Here is a 21036-nt window from a genome sequence, read left to right as displayed (position 1 = left end):
CGATATGGGCATCAGTAAAAAGGGACAAACTTGGAAACCAGAATGAGATGATTTTGAAATCCCAAAGAGATAGTGCGGGCATGGAGCTGTTTACCCTGTGGGAGTGATTTAAGGTTGGTACAAAGAGTAAAGTAATGAAGAAGTTGAATGTGAGATTACATGACGAGTGAGAATAAACAAAAGGGAAATGACCCAGTTGCTAATTTTTTTTATTTGGTTTTAGAAACTGAAGTTTCGTCTTGTTTGCTGTTGTTTAAGATTGGAATCTGTACTTGTAAAATTAGCAAGCAGAACCTAGGAGGAGTTTTCGCGGTCTCCATAGTCGTCGGTGTAATATACTAAGCTTGATTTAGTGACTCTTTTGAAAGATGTCTGTGGATGCATGAAAGATTTTGAATGTGGGATCAATAAAAAATGTTAAAGAGCTTCATTCGAGTCTCTTTCGAGCCTTTACTTTTTGGTGTGCTTCTCTTGCAGCTTGGTATTACCAAGTTGGTATTTCTCTGTCCTTTCACCCAACAAAATAAGATGCATTGAGAATTGAAATAGGGTTCCGTTTGTAAGAAGGGATAAAAAACCGTGAAACTTGAAAAACAAAACTCTCTCAGTCATTAAAAACATATTGCATACAACCACTAGCATGAAATTTACGTTTGTCCAATGCTTATAGAACCCTTGAGTTTCAAGTTTTAGTTCAACAATCAATCCGCGTTCTTCCTCGATTTAGAAAATGTTTTCTTTCAATCCCATTGCCAGCTTGATGAAACAAGAGAGGCGGGGCAACCAAAAAGAGACAAGTTATTTGAGCAAAAACCTAAGGAGATTCAGTACCACCATCAGGCACAACCAAGATTATAAACAGAGTGTGTTGTAAGCACATGTGATTAAGAGGAGAATGCTAAAAAGTCATTTACAGTAAAAGTTTCAGCGAAAACATGAATGGTCCTCAATTACTTTTCAAACAACAGACTCCACGCTTGTAACTTCAAGGACTCAATTCTCAAACCACTCACTCCAAGATGGTCAACTATAAATGGAGGCACCATGATTCATTTAGACAATGACAACATACCGTGTTTAAAACATATTAACACCCTAGTTAAAAGGCCATCCTGAATACCCCATATGGGGGTTGTTTTCATGCATGGCAGGAGAGCTGCTTTCAGGAGTCTCATCATGGTTTGAGCTTGAATTAGATGAGCGGAAGGGCCACAGATAAGACAATGGATTGCGTCTTCCTCCTCTGCTATTCTCCCTTCCACTATAATTGCTGCTTCTGCTTCGAGAGCTTGAGCTTTGATAACTGTGTCTGCTACTTGATCCTTGTGGGGGTAGCTCCTGGCGACAAACAGGGCACGAGTTATGCTGGACTAACCATGGGATTATACAATCTGAGTGATATAAATGATCACACGGCATCTGCCTTGCTTCAGATCCCAGCTCAAATTTATCTTTGCAGACTGGACAGTGCGAATCAGAGCGAAGATGCCTTTGTGTGATCTTAATAGTAGGCATCGCATCAATTGATGACCTGGTAGCTGGGGGAGGGCCCCGCTGATCATTAGCTGAAAGTTGTTCGAACAATTCTTCCAGTCCAGGGCCTATAAAGTAGTCACCAGCATTACCCCTTGCAAAGGCAACACCAGGAGCACCAGAAAAGAGAGCTTCAAACCCACCATTTCCAGACAACCTAAAAGGAACTTGGCCACCAAAGATCAACAAAGGACCAAAACCTGGATTATGTCCAGGAACTGAATCTGATCTTGATCTAATATCATGATTATGGCTTCTATCTGCCATTCGCTGCCTCATAAAATCTGAGAAAGCTTCCATGAGCCCAAATCTCTGGTCACGATCATCATCACTGTCCATTCCAAAGAAATCCAATGGACTGATGCGGTGCATATCATCAAGTTCTTGGACAAATCCTCCACTGCAGTACGGGCAAGCCGCATCTCGCCCACGCAGTCGAACTGGCCGCCTGCAACTGTAACACCAGTGGGTATTTCTGCTGCTTGACATCCTCTCCACTTGTCTACTCTTCCTCCTCTGAAAAGGTTCCCAGCACAAAACCCAGTTCCAGTCCCAAAGCACCTAAACTTTAACAATTATCTACAGCATACTGCCTGACAAGTAAACCACCACATTAAATACAAACTCATTATCTACAAAGCAATCCGACAAAATATTCAATCACCATATGAAAATTGTCTCACCCAAAAACCTAATAATTGCATTCCTACTCAATCATTTACCTCGAGGTGATGTTTGCTAAGAAAATACTATGCAAAATACATCAAATTCTATCAATTTCTCAAACTTATACAAGCACCCTCTCATCGAGCTAAAATCAACTCTCAAATAAAGTCAATCTCTATCAGCTGGACATGCACACACCAATACACACACTAACACACTATCGAATGCTAATTTTTCAATGAATCCATTGTCTACAAAAAACTCAATTAAAATATCCAGAAAAAGAAACAAAATGAACCCAGATACAGATATACAATAAACTATCCGCCACAACAGAATTGGCAGAAAAAAAAAAGGTTTCTTTCTTGCATAATTTTTATATCTACTTAACAAGCCACAATCACTCAATCAAACAGGAGACAAGAAAGACTCCATTTTTACTTCGTTTTCTAAATTCAATCACAAAAAATAACCAATTCCAAAAACGCACAATTTTTTTTATTTTATAAAAAAACAGATCAAACCCAAATAAGGAAACAAACATGTCAAGATCAAACAGGAAGAATTGACAGAAATACATTCATACATAAATATGAAAAGAAAGCAAGAATTACTTACAGATCAAAACTTTATGCTACCTTAACAGGAAAGATTAAAAGGGGCTGTCTGGATCTGACGGTAGATTCTGTGTGTGTGCTAGAGAGAAGAGACTTGACTACAGTGGAGTGTGCAGCGGGTGAAAAATGGTCAGGAGAAATGGAAGGGAAGTGGGGTTGTTTTATCCTAAAATACGCGTGGTGTGTAGCACGCCAACAGTGTTAGTGTCCCTCAACTCTCCTGTTGTCTGCACCTTTGGAATTTGTGCCATCTTACCGGGGTCAACACCACCCCTTCTAGGAGAGTGGTCGATACAGGTCAGAAGTTGTTTTCACGGTGCTTTTTTTATTCGGAATTTTTTTTAAATAATATATATTTTTATTTTAAAAAATTTATTTTTAATATTAGTATATTAAGATAATTTAAAAATATAAAAAATAATTTAAAATAAAAAATAGTAAACTTAATGAAACAATGGCTTATTGTCGAGCTTAATCACTCTATTCTTATAAAATTAATTAAATAGTAGTTTTAATTTAAAAGTTTATAAATTAATTTGTTAATCACCATCAATTATAGTCGTTAAACTTGAATTCATCTTATAAGTTGATTTGATAACTTATTAATCTAATGTTTAACTCAGTTTGAAGTTGTTATTGAATCAGTTTGGATATTTATCTAGTTAAATTCAAATGATTTAATAGATTAATTTTAAAAATTGTTTTTTGTTTTAAATGATGATGTTTTCTTTTTTTTTAAATCATTAAAACAATATTGTTTTGGTTGACCTAGCAATCTAAATCCTTAACCGAGTCAAATCCTGGATAAATTATGGTAACTATATTATTGCTCATGCTTGATTTAATATTTTATTATTTAAAAAGAAACTTCTTTTCTCTCAATGTTTTTGTATTATTTGTTTTTATCTTCTATTTCTTAACACCAAAAAATGAAATAATTTGTAAAGGACTATAAAATGCGTGAAAATGATCAAGTTATAAATAGATTTTAAAAAATAAAGATTAATTAATTATTTTTGAAACTAAAGGGACCATTTAATTCATTTTTTTAAATTATAGGGACTAATTTTTAATTTACCAATTACTAAACGAACAGTGCTATGTTTTCCACATTAGTTTCTCGTAGTTGATTTCTTGCAAAACTCGCTAATTGCATTCATTTCTCAGTATTTAATATTATTCAATAAATTAATTTTTATATTTTATTAATAAATAAAATTATTTTTACTGAAAATTATGAATACAATGCTGTTAAGAAACATGTTGCTGTATATATTTCAAAACCGGCTAATTAGATTCGCTTCATGTTTTAATCAGTTTAAGACTTGATTATTAGATTGGTTGATTAAATTGTGAGTAGCTAAATTCATAGTTTTGAAATCTGGGTAGGTCTGGCGGGTCAACCCGGGATCTAATATATCAGAGACTAGAACCGGATCAGGTTTAAAAAAAAATAGGGAAAAACAAAATCCGGAGTGACCCAGCTGGCCTAGTGGGTTGCCCCGACGACCTAGTTGACCTGATAAGACCCGATCAAAAATCTGGTTGCAACTCATTGACTCTTTTTTTTTTACTAAAACGACGTCGTTTTGATTTTTTAAAAAATAATCCTAACGACCTGGTGACCCGGTCAAAACCCGGAACCTGAGCCTTGGATCGAGTTAGGTTTAAAAACTATGACTAAATCAATCCATATCAATATCTATAGTTATTTTATACAAAAAGTAAAATGACATCATTATAAATAAATTTTTTTAAATAGATTCTCAACAAGTTTTACATAAATTTAGCTAGGTTAATTAAGTTGCTGATTAACCCACAAAATCATTTAGATTTGACCACATCAATATTCAAAACAATTTAAAATAAAACTCAGCCTGGATCAGTTCTTAATCTATACCGGGTAGATTTAATAACTATTCATTGTAATCTCACCCCTAGTGCTTGTTTGAAAATCATTCAATTGATGACTCTTTTTTAATGCTTTTTAATGAGTTGTTCAATTGCTTTCTTACCAAGCATGGAGCGAATATTTTGTTTTGGTGTGCGTTAATTACTAGGACAAAAAAGAGATTTGTGAATTGCCTTCGCTTAATAATTCCCTTCGCTGACATAATGGGAATTATCACTGAGCCCTCACACTGTCCCGGTGGCCAGAGGCTCGCATGATCATGTGTTCTTGGAAAACTAGCCATTTAGGGCCCACCATGATGAACAACGTCTGCCATATGAACTGTAGTTAAGCAAGAGGCAAAGGAAAAACTAGTACTACGACACCCAATTGGTCCAAACATTTGCTAGCATGGGGCGTAGGCTGAGCTGTGTTCTTTGGCTCCTTACCTTGGTGATGCTTTAACCATGATAATTGCAGAGGGAAAGAAAGTTGTAAGAGAAAACATGCTCTTATTAGCATGAATGTTTTCGTCCACCTTTCTCCAACCCCATAGGCATTGCTAGAATACACTCTTTAAGCTCCTGCTATGAGACTGCCATTGGTTGCTCGTACATGTGGATGTGTTTAATAAGATACGAGGGGAGAGATTTTACAAGACCAGCACAGGAATTCCTGCAACATAGTCTAAACCAAAATCGAGAGCAGAATAAACTGCAAAGTGTATGGAATTGGTTCACGAACTAGTTCTAGTCCAACACATGTTGTGTAGAACTCAGGCATGTACGTCAAACTGAAGACATTCCCCTCTCTTTTCTACCTGCATGTGTCGGAGACAATTTTAATTGAACCATCAAAGAAGGTTTGTTTGTTGAAGAAAAGCCCAATGGCTAGGAGGTAGCAAACTATCAATCATCTGGTCAAAAATACAACACGCCTCCTTGCAGAAAGTCCCAGTTACTTCTTTGATTGTTTCAATAACGTTGCAGAAGAAAACTCCTCCATGCACAGGGAACATGCGGTACTGCTGCACTGGAAGAAGGGATAAAATCAACTCTGTTTACATCAGAACCTCATTCAGCATCACTATCATCTCCTCTCTTAGATATAGGTGTGTAACGAGAACTAGAGATCTTGGTTTGTGAAGCAACCTCGGCATTCTTTCGCAAAACAGCCCCTGGTGATGGGTATGGCCGCTGTTGGAATAGGGGACCCTGACAATCAGAGAAGCATAAAACAAATGAAATGCCACATTACTTTGACATATATTGACCAGAATCAACAGTCTACATCTTCACCTCTAAGGGATAGAGCTTGAATTGTATAAAATTAAAACACTGCAACAATCTAGAGCGAGAGGAAGATGTCGATGCAAACCGAGATTCTACTCCCTCACACAGGAGAGGAGATGTTACTGTGCTTGATATGGCATACCAGTAGATTCGTCCAAAGCCTCCACCCAATCTTCTAAAAGAGGTAAAGGAGATGGAGTGTGTAACTGAAGGTGTATCATTTGACATTTCCCACTGGTTGTTTCCAGTGCTTTCATTGTAATAATATGAAGGACCACTAGCAGGATCCTTTGCTTCCACCTATCATTTGACTACTCCCAGTTAAATTAATTTATGGGAGTAATTTCTTTGAATTCAATGTGATATTCGGAAACCAGATAGCTCAGACATGGTAGACAAAGCAAAGAAGAAGAAAAACTTAAAACATTAAGTGAAAGAACTGCTTCCAAGCTAAGCAGGAGAACATTCCAAGATTAAACAAGTTACTCTACCATCATTCCCTTGTAGATTTCTTTCATTATAGAGATATACAAAATCAACCTACGGTGACAAAAGTTGCAGGGTTAATCTATTAGCTGAACTACAATAAGGACAAATGAACAAAGAACACAGACAAGATCACACGTTTGAAATTAGCAAGATTTACACAATGTCAGAATTTTGCTCATCACACAGCCTTACATAATGCGTAAACAAAGTTGATTTTGCATTGCTTTTCTCTTCCAAGATTGAGTCCTAATATATTACAGATTTGCAGATTGTTTATCTTTTATTCTTTGACAATTAGGTGCTAATTATCATAATATTTTGCAACTCCTGTGAATCAAAGTTCCTGTTTCTTTGTTGATTGTACTAGTACCCATCACGAAGCATATTCGTATGTGTGAGATCAATGATGCTTGTGCCTCGCTTGATCTTATATTAAAGAGCAGAAAATGCCAATTTGAAAAGACCTGGTCATACTGCTGGAATCACAGCAGCTGACAAGTTATTATTATCAGCAGTGCCTTCCATTTTGCCTTCTCCAATATGCACTATCCACCACACAATCAGTTTCCGAAGGAGGAAATCCGCATGATGCAATAATACTCCTACCAAAAGTGGTTATTATGTGTCTACCGGTGCTTTTATATTACTTTCTAATTCTCTCCTTGTATTTTGATCTTAAAACTTGTATTTATCATTATTTTATATTTAATTTTTATTAAAAAACAAAGATGGTGAAATTAAATTCCTAACCGTTTTATTATTAAAATTCTAATATTATATCAAATAATTATTTCAACTTAAAAATTTAAATTATTCCATAAAGTTTTAATAGCAGTTTTATATTACATTTTCACACACTCATAGATGAATCCACAAACATGTATTTCACTGCATTATGGAATTGCTGCAAATGAAGAAGCTACCAATACTGCCCATGATATCATTTCACCTGCAACCATAATGAATAAATATTTTGTCCTTGCATTAAATAGCTTCCAACAATGTCACTTTCTTGGTATGGAAGAAATACTATGATGATTTTAATAGACTTCAGCCTGTTAAATGAGTGGTTCGACCACTTCTAAAATCCTCAAATCAAGTCCCTCCTTCGTTCATGTACTTGAGTGAATTTCACCCATTGCATAAGCATGTGTAGTGGTTGAAGTTCAATTTCATTCAGCCATGTATTCTGTGTATGATTTAATTTTCTTTTATATATTTATATTTGAACTTTGTATGGTTCAATCTTCTTATGACTCGTACAAATCACATATAAAACATGCAAAGACACTTTCAAACACAATACAAGTGCATACATGACGTTTTATTATTGTTTCGAGATAGAAAAGACAAGAAAACATGTTTCTATATCCCTCATTTGAAAAAACAGACACTGACCAAACACAACCGTAATATCCAGTTTGAATAACCAGCATGAAACCAGCAATCTTGCAAATTCAAAGGGTGATCTTGACAAAAATGCTCCAAAACAGAGGCACATGATCTTTACTTATTGGAGATCTTCAATGACTTCGGTTTTGCTGCTGAGCTAACTTCTGAATGACCATGACCCTAAATACAATTTAAATTATCCTGCAATCAACTGAGAATTCTCTATAAGGATTCAGTTATGATGTAACTATAAGAAGATGATATTTTGTTCGAGGAATCAGATTGGGGGTGATATGACCCAAAAATGGGACTCTTGAACCGGGGGGTTGTAAACTATGGGCCATTGCTTGGTGCTGTGGGAAAGCATTGGACTTGCGGTCACAAGAATGCAGGTTCAAGTCATAAGAGCAGTCACTCGATGCAAAGCTGTTGAAGAGTAGGACTATCTATAAATCTTAGATTCAATGATCCTATTTCTGTTCTGGCATAACTGAGTGATAGTCCTCATAGTGAGTGGAAAATCAGCTGAGCTGCAGCCGACTTCCAATCACAAAAGATTGCCTCTCTCTAATAGGCTTCAGCCTGTTAATTGAGTGGTTCATCTAATTATAAAATTAACACGTATTTGAATTCCTGAAAGTTAATGAGTCTTCAAATTTAAAGGCAAATCTCAAAAATTGATCTTGAGTACACGATGAAAGTAAATTGAGACTCCAAAAATCTGTATCTTATTTAATTATCTGGAGGTTTCTGTGGAATGGTTTTTGCTCCCTCCTGGACTTCGAGGCTGTCTTGATGCTGATGCTGATGCTGATGCTGATGCCTCAATCTTGAGGTTATAGTTTCTGGGTTGTTATTCGTTTTGTGCCAAAAAACATATTTATCAAAATTGCCCAATTCAAGTCGAAGTGTGTAATAAACATACAAGTACCGACTAACTGAGCACAAGAAGGAAATTCCTCCTAATTTCATCCACAGCAGCCAGGATTACCAGCCAACGATGCTATTTCCAATACCAGGCTTGAACATGGTTTTAATCATGATTACACTTCAGAGGACATCTATTGGTACAGCACCATCACTGTGTCTGAACAGGCCTTGCTAGAACAGTTGCAATTCTAGCTGTAGTTTCTAAATCTTATGTTTGTTCGGGCGAATTGTTGTCACCATGTCAGATTTTACCAATAATCTCTACACGAACAAAGTCCACCCTTAAAGTGATGAAATCGAAGTCGATCTCTAACGATGATATCTCGATTGAATGCTCGAGAAACAAACTTTGTAAATTCATGGCAATCTCTACAGACTCTCAAGTTCTTCACAATCCGAAGACTTGTTCCTTCAGGAGTTTTCGCCAAACCAAAAGCAATTGCCAGCTTCTCACTATGATATGTGCTGGAAGACTCCAAACACTCCTCAGAGCACGATCCATGAAAGATGAATTGAGACTTGTCTTCTACATAACCAGCCATGGTAGCCTTATGTGTTACTTCCTCCAATTTTTGATAAATCATTCCTGAATCAGGATGTGACTTATCATCCACAACAAATCTGTGAACCTGGTCAGAAACTTCAATCCAGCTCCAACCAGGAGTGGTTTTTATTCCTTGCTTTTTTATTAGTTTTCTCATTCTGGCAACACCTTGTTCATCATTGGCTCCAGCATATATGGTAGCAAGTAGTACACAATCCCCTGCATTTACTGCCCCAAGCTGAGACAGATTCCTCATAGCAATTTCCCCAATCACTACATTTTTGTGAATCTTGCTAGAGCTAAGCAGAATTCGCCACAAAACCGGATCATCCTGCCATGGAGAATCACCTATGATTTCAAGCGCCTTCTCAAGCTTCCCAGCACGTCCATACATATCCACCATGCATCCATAATGCTTAATTCCAGGCTTGACATTGAACTTAGAGCTCATTTGATGGAAAAACTCAACACCCTCTTCAACTAATCCTTGATGACTACATCCACACAACAAACCAAGAAACGCAATTGAATTAGGTCGCACTCCTGCCTCCAACATCTGATTGAAAAAATAAATAGCTTCATCACCAAAACCATGCACTCCAAACCCAACAATCATAGAGTTCCAAGTAAAAACGTCCCGCGGCATCCCATTAAAGACTTCAAGAGCACCATCCAAGTTACCACATTTAGCATACATATCAATAAGCGCATTCCCAACAAACACATTTCTCAACAATCCTTTCTCACTAGCAATCCTATGCAATTTAACCCCCAAATTCAAAGCACCCACATGAGAGCAAGACGAAAGCAACCCAACAAGTGTAAACCCATCAACACCCACGTTCTCATTTCTCATATAATCATAAATTCTCAACGCTTCCTGGTGATAACCCGCCTGCGAATAACACGAAATCATCGCATTCCACGCAACCAAATCTCTTTCAGGCATATTATCAAAAACCATTCTTGCAATCTCAACACACCCATTCCCCCTATAACACCTCACAAGACCAGTGCAAACAACAACATCTCTTTCATACCCAGTTCTTATTATAGACCCATGAACCTCTTCACATTTCTTCAAGGCCTTAATTCTCTCACATGCCTTGAGAGTAAAAGAGAAAGTGAAAGTATCAGGACCAGAAACCGAGTCAAAAAGCATGCGATTATAGTAAAAAATGGCTTGAACAGGAGATGGGCTTTGAGCAAATCCTCTGATGATAGAATTCCAAGCTTGAGTTTGTGGGTTTAGAATGTGTTTAAAGAGGTGTTGTGCATAGGGTAATGAACCTGAGATTGAAACAGCACAGAAATTCAAAATGCTGTTAGAAATGGCGGGATGGTTTTGAAGACCGTTAACAATGACATGAGCTTGGATTTTTTTAAGCCTTGTCAAATTATTGCATCCTTGTAAGACTGTAAGAATGGCATTGGCTTTTGATGTCTCCAAAACCATCATGTTGCTAAGAGGATTGTCGCTATGGAACAATCTCTGCTGGTGCCTAATAAGGGGTATAATTTTTCTCTAGAAGTGATCGGTTTACTGAATCAGAGTGGTGGTGGACTGGGGGTGGCTACTGGCTAGGCCCTTCGTGTGTGGTGAAGATGTTTCGTTATTGGGCTTTTTAGGCCATGTTTCATATAGATTGAGTGCAAACTAACTTTTAAGCCATACATGTTCACGCAAGAGGAGGCCCGAAAAAACAAGAACCAAGTTCAAACCTCGATTTATTATTGAGTTCTAGTTGAACGACACCAATTTTCAAGAGGTTTGAAATCCGATCTGGGTCAGTCCGGATAAAATTTGAGTCATGAATTAGAAGATTCAAGCCTAGTTAGCTTTATATATATTTTTTAAATAACTAAACTGATGCTGTGTTGATTAATTTTTTTTATTACATAGGTCAATAAGTTGATGATCGAGTTTTACATGGATCTTGAATCGACTCAAGTTTTTATTAGGTCAGTTTGATTCAAACTTCTTTTATTTTTATTCAACTAGATCAATTCAAGTTTTTGATTGGTCAAGTCCTGGGTTGACTTGTCATGCCAATCCGAGTTTTATAAAAATATTATTTTCTTTTAAATTACGAAGGCTTTTTGCTTTGTTTTTTTTTTTAAAAATAAAAATCATAACTATTAAATTTAGCTTCATTTAATAGATTGATTGGTAAAATTTAATTGACCCAATTAGATTTGTAAGAGTCTACTGATCCGGTCAAGACTCAATTTAAAACTTGTTGGGTCAACATTAAAAGAAGAAAATAATAAATGAAACAATGGTACTTTTCCTTTTCTGTTAATATTTTCAAACAAGAAACATATTTAAAAAAACATATAATTATCAGAACCGGGGTTTTAAACTGTCGTAGGAGGGAAGAGTACAACAAGAGTACTCCATAAATATTTTCCCCAGACTAGCTTTCTTGCATCAATCATGTTGCTGGATCATATTTGAAACGAAAACCATGCTGTATAGGAGCAATCATGTGGCCAAAAGAGCAATCACATCGTCTTCACGACATAATATTGTGCCTTTTGTATTCTTATGCTGCACTCGTTGCTTGTGAATCAATATTTTCCCTTCTTGGGTCTGAACAGCAAGCTCTGGTTTACCTTTATCTTTGTATATCCAGGGATTTACGTGTACATATGATCTTCAAGGTAAGATTAGTATCATAAGTACCCTTGAGCTTCTGTGCCTAAAAGGGAAGACAAGAAGATTCCATTTAATTTTTACAAGAAATTAAAAGGGAAGGAAGGGGGAGCCATTGAAAGAGACTTCTACTTGCTTTGTATAAGCTTCCCTCTTCCTTTATCCCTTTCTTGAGCTTAACGCATCAGGCATCCACCGATAGGTTCATTCATGTCCTACCAGCAAAAAAAGTGTGTCATCATTTTCACCATCCCTTTTGCCCTTGCTTGCTAGCTTTTTATCCTAAAATAGAGGTTTTTTGGGGATCTGTTAAAGCAAAAGGTATGCTGATTGATTCCTTGATCTGGGACAGAATTCTTGAGCTAAAGCAATATGGTTTTCTTTTTGAAGCGATATGGTCTGTGCCCAGTTATATATTATCAGCAGCATCTTGTTGATAATTATGACTTCGATGAACAGAGATTCTTGATTAATCTCAATATAATTTTCTTGAGATCTCAGCGTGTGAAGGGAGCCCACTCAAATTAATTGTGAAATAACTATATAAAGCGATGGATAAAAACTGAAACGAATTTCCATGAAAGCAATAAATATTATCTGGCCAAGTTACTCCCAACAAATCCTGATAAAGCACAGGACACGAAAATGGCCCACAGATGTCTTTATAACCTGATGGATGAGGTCCCAAATCCAGGAACCAAGAAAAGGCCTTCCATGGACGGCAGCTATTCTGCATGTGAACAGAACATCACAGTCGCCCATTTAGCTTTCGTTTACTTCTGTTTTCGCCCATTTAGCTTTCGTTTACTTCTGTTTTTCAAAGTTTTTTTTTAAATTATCTTTAACATAAAAAAAATATCAATTAATCTTTTTTTAATAATTTTAATAGTTTTAATTTGATGATGTAAAAAATAAAAAAAATTATTTCAATATATTTTCTATTAAAAACAACATGTATTACAATACCAAACAAATATTAAAAGTTATGATTTCTAGTAAATTTTACTTTATTTTATGAGTTAATTTAGGAAATTCAAGATTCAAAACTTTGTTCGGATTAAATTTTTAAATGAATAAGATAAGATAAAAAAAAATATCATCTTTCACATTTTAAATAAACTTTAATATCGAATATATATATAATCTCATGAAGGAGCGCATATTTCTATCTCTTTTTTACAAAATAATTATTTTTTAAAATCTTTTGTGGGTTCATTTACAAGCAGATATGGCTGTAAAAAAGTGTTATTTTAACCGATACAAATTACAAAAGGTTTATTTATTTTTTACTATTTGTATCATCTTTATCACCATTTAAGTTTGATGTGAAATGGATTGGTTGATGCAGCCATTGATGATCCACATCCATTACATACCATCAGTACCTCTCTCTATATATAGGCAGGGGACCAGCATTTAGATTTCACATGGCATTTTTATTTAAAATATAAAAAAGTAAAATGAAAGAATTGCAGAGAGAAAAGGTGACAGATATTGGAGAAGTCTTAAAGGCTAAACTTCATATTTGCCCCTACAGTTTCAGAATGTTTCATCTTCACCACTACAGCTGTAGTTTTCTCAATTTCATATTTGCCCCTACAGTTCAGAATGTTTTCTCAGTACCGTCCTTAAAGTTTCCATATATATCAATGTTGCCTTTAATAGTTGATTAGCGAATGAAACCTATCCACCAACATGCCCAGGTTTGGAACTCCCTTTTCTTACGTTTTTAATTAAATTGTGAGAAATTATCAAGTATCATTACTAGAAAATTAGTGATAGCAATAGAAACACCGACAGAAAATATTTTATTGCTATTTTTAACGATATAAATGATTGATGTGTTAAAGAACTAATTCAATTCAATAACTTAAGCTATTAGATGAAGTCTCGAGATATGATTTATATTTCTCTAACACAATTTCTCAAGTAAAAATTCTTTGAACTTGAAACTTGCATAGACTCATACTATTTTATGCTTAATTTTTATCAAATAAATGGAGATGGTGAGATTTAAATTCGTAACCACTTGGTCATCAAGACTCTTATACAATATTAAAGAATCATCTCAACTCAAAAGATTAAGCTACTAGGTGAAGTTCTAAAATATAATTTATATTATTATCTAATATGTTGAAATGGTGCTTACATCCTGACAAAATATTCTGTTTGGTGTTTTTGAATTTTTCATGTAGTGTGCATAAGGATTTGAGAATCTATAATTAACAGTCAAAAAAAAAAATGACTTCAAGAAATGCACTTTGATTTCCTCAAGCAATCCAAACAAACGAAGGAAAGTTAATTTCTTAATCACTTCCTCACATTCCCTCCCTTCCATATCAAGTTAGCAATGGACGACAACTCCTTACTTCTCCATTCTTCTTCATGACATTTCTCATCACCAAACACAATGCTACAATGATTGATGTCCACCTTCTAATGAAGCCAAATAATGTTTGGTGAAAGTTTAACATCCCATATGAAAACAGATCCAACACCACAGATTATTGATCAGAGAGCAATCAAAATCAAAATCAAGATTGACATGGTACGGCAGATCAAAACAAAGAACAAGTCCAGCAACATTACATGTACGTGGTCCATGTGTTGTTTCTCACGAGGACAAGTCTAACCAACTAAGGTTGCCTGATAAATAGTCTCCTTAAGTGTTATCAATGCGGTGTTCGCCATGCATGGTTTACTCTCTCCTTTCTCTGTTCATGTATTTTGAAGTCAATGCATGACCCGCGAAGATTTCGTTGCATATTATGAGTATGGTAATTTTTGGTTAGCTCCTCACTTGCTAGCTAGCTACCCGTCGGATAAATAGATTGAGAGAATTATATTACAAGTTCGAGACATGATGTTATACTTTCATGTATTCGGACAACGATTTTTCCTCAGTCAAGACAAAAATGTAGAGCATGAAATGTAATTATGCATTTCATGTAGTGAGGTGCAAAGAGGCAAAGCCCATGTTGCTGGTGGTAGCTGTGATAGCAAATGGGAAAAAAAATCCTCAAATCAGGCAGAATTAAGTCCATGAACATCATTGCTCGTGAGACTCCACAAGGCTATATGCTCTTGACCATGCATGTTTTCTTAAATATATCAAAATTAAATCATTACACTTGAATGCTTTCTTGTCTTAGATTCTTCATCTGTTGCTCATTCACACAACAATCGAATGACAGTTAATTATGCATGGTGGTAATTAAATGGAAGCTTCCATTTAAATGCAATAAACATTAATCACGATCGAACTTGTTTCTTATGTCTTTGAAGTCGCTACTGTATTGGCTGCTCCAATTACTAAATTTTTCCCGTAACAAAAAGCTTACCAAATAAAAAAATCATCCTTGTAAACGAAGCAAGCATTAATCACGGAAGAGACTTGTTCTACTATGTTTTAGTTTCTGTTTGACTGTACTAGTTTCCACTTTTTAAGTTTTTATATTTTTTTATGATTTTAATGCACTAGTATTAAAAAAAAAATCAAATCCAAAATCATTTTAATATATTCTTAATTAAAAAATACATTATCAAACATGCACCCGTAAAACTTCATTAGATTATTAACTTGCTTTCCCTTTACTAATTTTCCATTTTTACAATTATCTTGCTTTTACTATATTATTGTTTGCTATAGATGTTATTATCTCGAATTTCAATTTAAAAGTAAAAAAAACTATGTGATAAATTATTATTTTTCTCTCGTTAATGCACTAGTCAATAACCCGTCTAAACCTAGTAACTAGGTCGATCCAAATTTAGTTTTGAAAAAAATGGCCCAAAATACCTTAATATCAAAATAAATTATATATTTATCATGTCAAATTTACATAAAATCGAGGATAGGGAAAAGAATTCTCATAAATCAGCCATTTTTACGCAAATGACATTTCTAAAGTCTAACAGGAATGGATTTAAGTCTGAATGCAGAGGAAACTAGTTTCATAATAACCTTAAGAAATTAAAATAGCTATATATTTTTTTGTTTTCTTGCTAAAAACTCCGTTTAACGCCGTTATAACAGAAATGTCTTGACGGCCCAAGCCGACTAAAGACATTAGAAGCCACTCCATGCTAGTCAAGCCAAGCCGAAGCTGAAGAGAGGAAAGACTTGGGGGAACAAGACTGTCTGCTTCTAGGGAATAAAACCAAAAGCTTTCGGTGTATAATTAAAAAATAATAATAATAATTTAATAATTAATTAAAAATAATAACAAAAACACTCAAGTCAAATCCTATCTTCTGCTTTATTTTTTTTTTATTAATATATCTAACGTGCATGTCACGATTTCGTCATGCCACGTAATCATGTGACATCATCGCTCGCGCCATTTATTCCTTTTTCTTAGAATTGTTTGTTTTTTGTTTTTGAAATTGAATTTTTATCAATCTAAAGTCTCCCTCCGCGCCTATCAGTCTATCTTTCTTGTCCAAAAATGCCACCTGTTAGGGTCATTGTGGGCCATTGATTAACGGGCATCTACTTTAAGGAAGTGATTTTATTTTATTTTCTTAAAAAAAAAAATATTTTCCAGTGTAATTGGCCAATATACATTCGATAAAAATTCCATTGACGTACTTGATTACGAAATTGTTTGTAGCTATTATTAGCGAGGATTTACCCTTAAACACATATTTAGTCTCCTTCGTTTTTACGGTTGTCTAGTGTTTTTATATAAAAAAAAGAATTGTTTTTTTGTTTTAATAAATAAAAAAATATTATTTTAATATATTTTTAAATAAAAATATTTTAAAAAACAAATACCACTAAATAATAAGTTATTAATTTGCACGCCCTAATTAATTGCAATCCTATTAATTTATTATTGGTGTTGTTCATTCAATCTTTAGAGGTTGAACCGAGCTTATAAACCCTTTCATGAGTATAAATCTAACACATAAACAAGTTCAACAGTGGTGAGTTGATGAAGAAGACACGATCAGTTCACTCTGAGCTTATATCATCACCGATCTAATTTAGGCTTCGGGGTGCTCTTAGTGGTCCAACTTCCTCGGATCGTGTATATTCATCATGTGAGACTAGGTGTGCATTATTGGCTCAACGTGGCTCCTTGCGCACCATATGGTTTAGGCTCAAGAGGGATGTTGAGCTACTTGAAGTTCCACATGAAAATCAGCAATCACTATATCTAGTCGCTAGGTAAAGATTGCATAATTAATGGATCCCACATAAAAATCAGTAATAATCATTGTTATTGTGGTTAGAAATCAGCAAAAACAATCATGTCTTGCTTCTTCAAACCTGTGGTTGGAACACAGTAATCAATGGATTCCGTGTAGAAAAACTGTGTTTTATTTAACTAAACAACAAAAATTTAGGTTGCTGTAAGAACAAACACCTTTTAAATCTTTGAACAGTTCCTAAATAGTCCCAGGGAGAGTCCCTGGTTAGTCCAAAAATGTAGGTGATAAGAGAATTGACTGGATTGCCTTTATATGAACATACTCGGATGGATTGTTCAAGGTAAGATTTTCTTCTTCATAAACAAGAACTCTCCCCTTTTTTTTACCCTAATATTGTTCTTTGTAACCAAAACAGATAAGCACAATCTTACACGATCGATCTCTTTCTCTACCGTAAATTAACTTAGACATTAATTAAAATATCCTCTAATTAAATCTATAAAAAGAAGAAGAAAAAGACTTGTTTTGCAAGTTAGATGGCTGATCCAAGTCAACGTGGTTGTCTGCAGCTTCTATCTGCCTTTGATTATCCTTTCCAGCAAAGGTTATCCCTTACCTCATCACATATCGATCTCTAATGAAAGTGAGATGTGGTTTTATTCTGTCCATCATTTGCCATCACTCTAGATGCTTTCATGGATCAATTTCATCGCCATCAATTCTCAATTATGATACAAAATTGTTTTCTTTTTTCAAAAGTTGTAATTATGGTCTTCACGTACAGTGAAGAATTAGCACAAACGTGAGGTGGTGCGGGGTGAGAGAGAGAGCTAGCCACCCGTCAAGGAGTTGATGTTTCTGAAAACAACCGCAATCTAGACATTATCTATAGTCTTCGACGCTGTTCTTGCCAGGCATATCGTTTGATCCACGTCCAAATAAGCTTGTGTGGTTAAATCCACTCGATGGAATTTGAATTCAAATGTAAGCATTAAAATGATCTGTTGTTCATGGTACAGGTCAAATCTGTGGATAAGTATAGAGAATATGGATGAACCCTCCACGACTGTTCATAGAGATTAATTGAACCCTCCCTGCTTGGAATAATCTATGGAGTCCATTAAATTGGTCCAGTTTTATGGAACAGTTGAGTCGTTCAAAGAAATCTTTAATGAACGCGCCATGAAATTTCTGCCATCGCAAGGAGGGAAACACATAAATCAATGGGAAATTAATATCTTCAAATTCATGGTATGTGATTTTTCTTTATTCGACAAGGGACCCATTAGAGGATAATAAATCATGAATTTCACTTCGAGAAATTAAGGGAAAAAAACGATCAAATATACAATCATTAAGCTAAGCCAAGCATGCTTGTATGTCATGATAAAATGTTGATATTTGTCACCAAATCAACTACCAGAAGAGGGAATAAGCCCTTGTATTTGTCGGATAAGATATCGAGTTCAATTTCATGTTGTATGTGGTGTTAGAAGGAATGACGATAAAAGATGCCCTGTACTAGTCCTAAGATAATGACATCTTTCAAGACAGGAGAAATAAAAATAGTACGTGAAGATAAAAAAAAAAATACAAAAATTCATTTTAAAATTATTACAGGAATAGATTTATTTTTTATATCTTAAAACAATAATTAAAAGCAATTTTACAGGTCAATTTTTTTGTGGCAAGCCTTCAAGGTAATTATTAAATCTCTTATCTCGAGAAGTACTTGATATATTCTTCTAATAAACAAATTTAGTTTAAGTGTTATGCAATTGATAAATTCCTCTTAATTCCTTTTAATAAAATTGAAAATAAATGGGTATAATAAAATACTAATAGATTTTTATAAAATACAGGTAGTGCCGAGGTTGTAGGTTTTATTCTGGTTAGCATTTTGTTTTTTTATTAGAACGATAGATTTGATTTCGGAAAATTTAAGCTTTTTATTCTAAGATTTTGTGTTCTTTTTTTTTCTCTTTCTACACACATATAAACATATAATTCAGAATATTAATTCAATATGCATGATTAGAATTTAAATATAAAAATAAATTAACTTCAAATTATACAATACAAACACAACATCAAACATCTAAAAATAATTATAAACCTAGACTAACCTCTTTTTATTTTAAAAAAGAAGGATTTATAAAATAAATTCCTCAATTAAGAAAAAATCAATGGATTATTAAGCTGCTTATCCCATCAAAACATTAATTATCACAAAATGACTTTTGCTCTGTTTTTGTGATTCGTGAAAGACTGGATTGGTAAAAGGAATTGTAAGATTGGGAAATGAATTTATGGCAATTGCATTTTTTTTGCAGTAAAAAAATGTTTTTAAATAATATTTTTTCAAAATAAATTTTTTTAATGTTTTTATCTCAAGAATAAATTAAAAAAATAAAAATATATTATTTTAATATATTTCTAAATTAAAAAAAACTTTAAAAAACAATAACTATCAACATCCTATTTTTGTTACAGTGGCCAGATTAATTCCATAGTCTCAGGGGGTATCGAGCACAATTTTTCATCCTTTCTGCACTAATGACTAGTGGGCATGAAAAAAGGGAAATTCCACCTGATAGTTACCATATCTGGCAAAAATGACAGGATGTTTAACCAATCACAGGCGAAGACAAATACGAAGTGCTAAAAAGAAGATGCAGCCTAGGGCTTCATTCTAGGATTTTACTTTCACTTGTTGCCCCATGACCGAGTAAAGCGATGCTCCTGCATGGATCCCCTTTCACTGCCTTTTCCAACAAAAGCCAACTTCCTGCTTCTTCTTTACTAGGACAGCCTTTTTTCACTTTATACTATGTACTCACTACTCAGTAAATCTCCAATATTTTGATCACAATTTAAATGAAAAACCCTGGATGACTCAAGAATTTAAACCAAATAAAATTTATTTTGCTGTATTTTATTTTTAATATGGTACAAAATATACTGATTGTGAAAGAATCAATTCAACTCAAAAACTTAAGTTGTTAGGTGAGGTTCCAAGATATGATTCATATTAATCTCTAACACATACTATTTTGTGCTTGATTTTTATCAAATAAATAAAAAATATTAAAATTCGAAATCGTAACCACTTGGTTATTAAAGTTTTGATATTATATCAATAAATTAATTTAATTAAAAAAATTTAAATTATTAAATAAAATTTTAAAATAAAATTTATATTAATATCGATAATTAAAACCACCCTAGATTACTTGGTATATAGAAGTCATGTAAGCATTTACTTTATATTTCAAAAGGGCTGCCAGGCCACCACTTACTAGCAACCACCGGCAGTCCAAAATAAGGAGGAGGAGGAGGAGGAGAATAACAAGGCAAATTATGTCTAGGAGACACATCAATTTCAATGTTACCTAATTCCACTTGCCATGCTCCGATAAGGCAGTTGATATCTACCCTTTAAGGGACACGCAATCTCCCAGGCTTTTGTTTATGCATAATTTTCAATGAATTGTTTTTGAATTAATTAGAAAAGGGGGAGGAGATGTCGAGTTACCCACATCATGCAATGATCAACCCTACTACTCTACTTCTTAGCCTCCTACATTTGTTTTCTTTGCTTTAATGATTAGTTGATTTCAAACTAACCGTCAATTCTCTCGCATTAAAAATAATTCATTTTCTAATCAATCCTCTTCATGCCACCATCAGCAACCGAGTGGTTGTTTGCTATCGTGGTTTGGGGTTATTTTTAAAGTATTTTTATTTAAAAATTTATTAAAATAATATATATTTTTTATCTTTTAAAAATTAATTTTAGTATCAACGTATTAAAATGATACAAAAATATCAATAAAATTAATTTAAAATAAAAAGAATTAATTTTTATT

General features: G+C 34.3%; 2 protein-coding genes across 5 annotated transcripts; both read right to left on the bottom strand.

Moving 5' to 3' along the window:
- Positions 1–852: 852 nt before the first annotated feature.
- Positions 853–3073, bottom strand: LOC133677378 (probable E3 ubiquitin-protein ligase RHC1A). 4 transcript variants are annotated; one of them, XM_062099399.1, is made up of 2 exons: positions 2818–3073; positions 853–2122 (listed from the first exon to the last, which is right to left on the bottom strand). In XM_062099399.1, exon 2 carries the CDS (start codon positions 2020–2022, stop codon positions 1096–1098), a length of 927 nt encoding a protein of 308 aa, XP_061955383.1. In that variant the 5' UTR covers positions 2023–2122; positions 2818–3073; the 3' UTR covers positions 853–1095. The 4 variants fall into 4 exon arrangements, with proteins under 4 accessions (XP_061955383.1, XP_061955384.1, XP_061955385.1 ...); XM_062099400.1 differs by having other exon boundaries at positions 853–2126; positions 2838–3073; XM_062099401.1 differs by having other exon boundaries at positions 2838–3073.
- A 5431-nt stretch (positions 3074–8504) lies between these two features.
- On the bottom strand, positions 8505–10960 carry LOC133677160 (pentatricopeptide repeat-containing protein At3g56550). Its single transcript, XM_062099015.1, has one exon. The coding sequence runs from the start codon at positions 10811–10813 to the stop codon at positions 9059–9061; it is 1755 nt and encodes a 584-aa protein (XP_061954999.1). The 5' UTR covers positions 10814–10960; the 3' UTR covers positions 8505–9058.
- Positions 10961–21036: the final 10076 nt, after the last annotated feature.

The sequence above is a fragment of the Populus nigra genome, chromosome 17 (assembly GCF_951802175.1).
Source record: "Populus nigra chromosome 17, ddPopNigr1.1, whole genome shotgun sequence".
Classification (NCBI taxonomy): Eukaryota; Viridiplantae; Streptophyta; class Magnoliopsida; order Malpighiales; family Salicaceae; genus Populus; species Populus nigra.
Note: the sequence above shows the minus strand (reverse complement) of the source record. Positions and strands in the feature narration are given on the sequence as shown.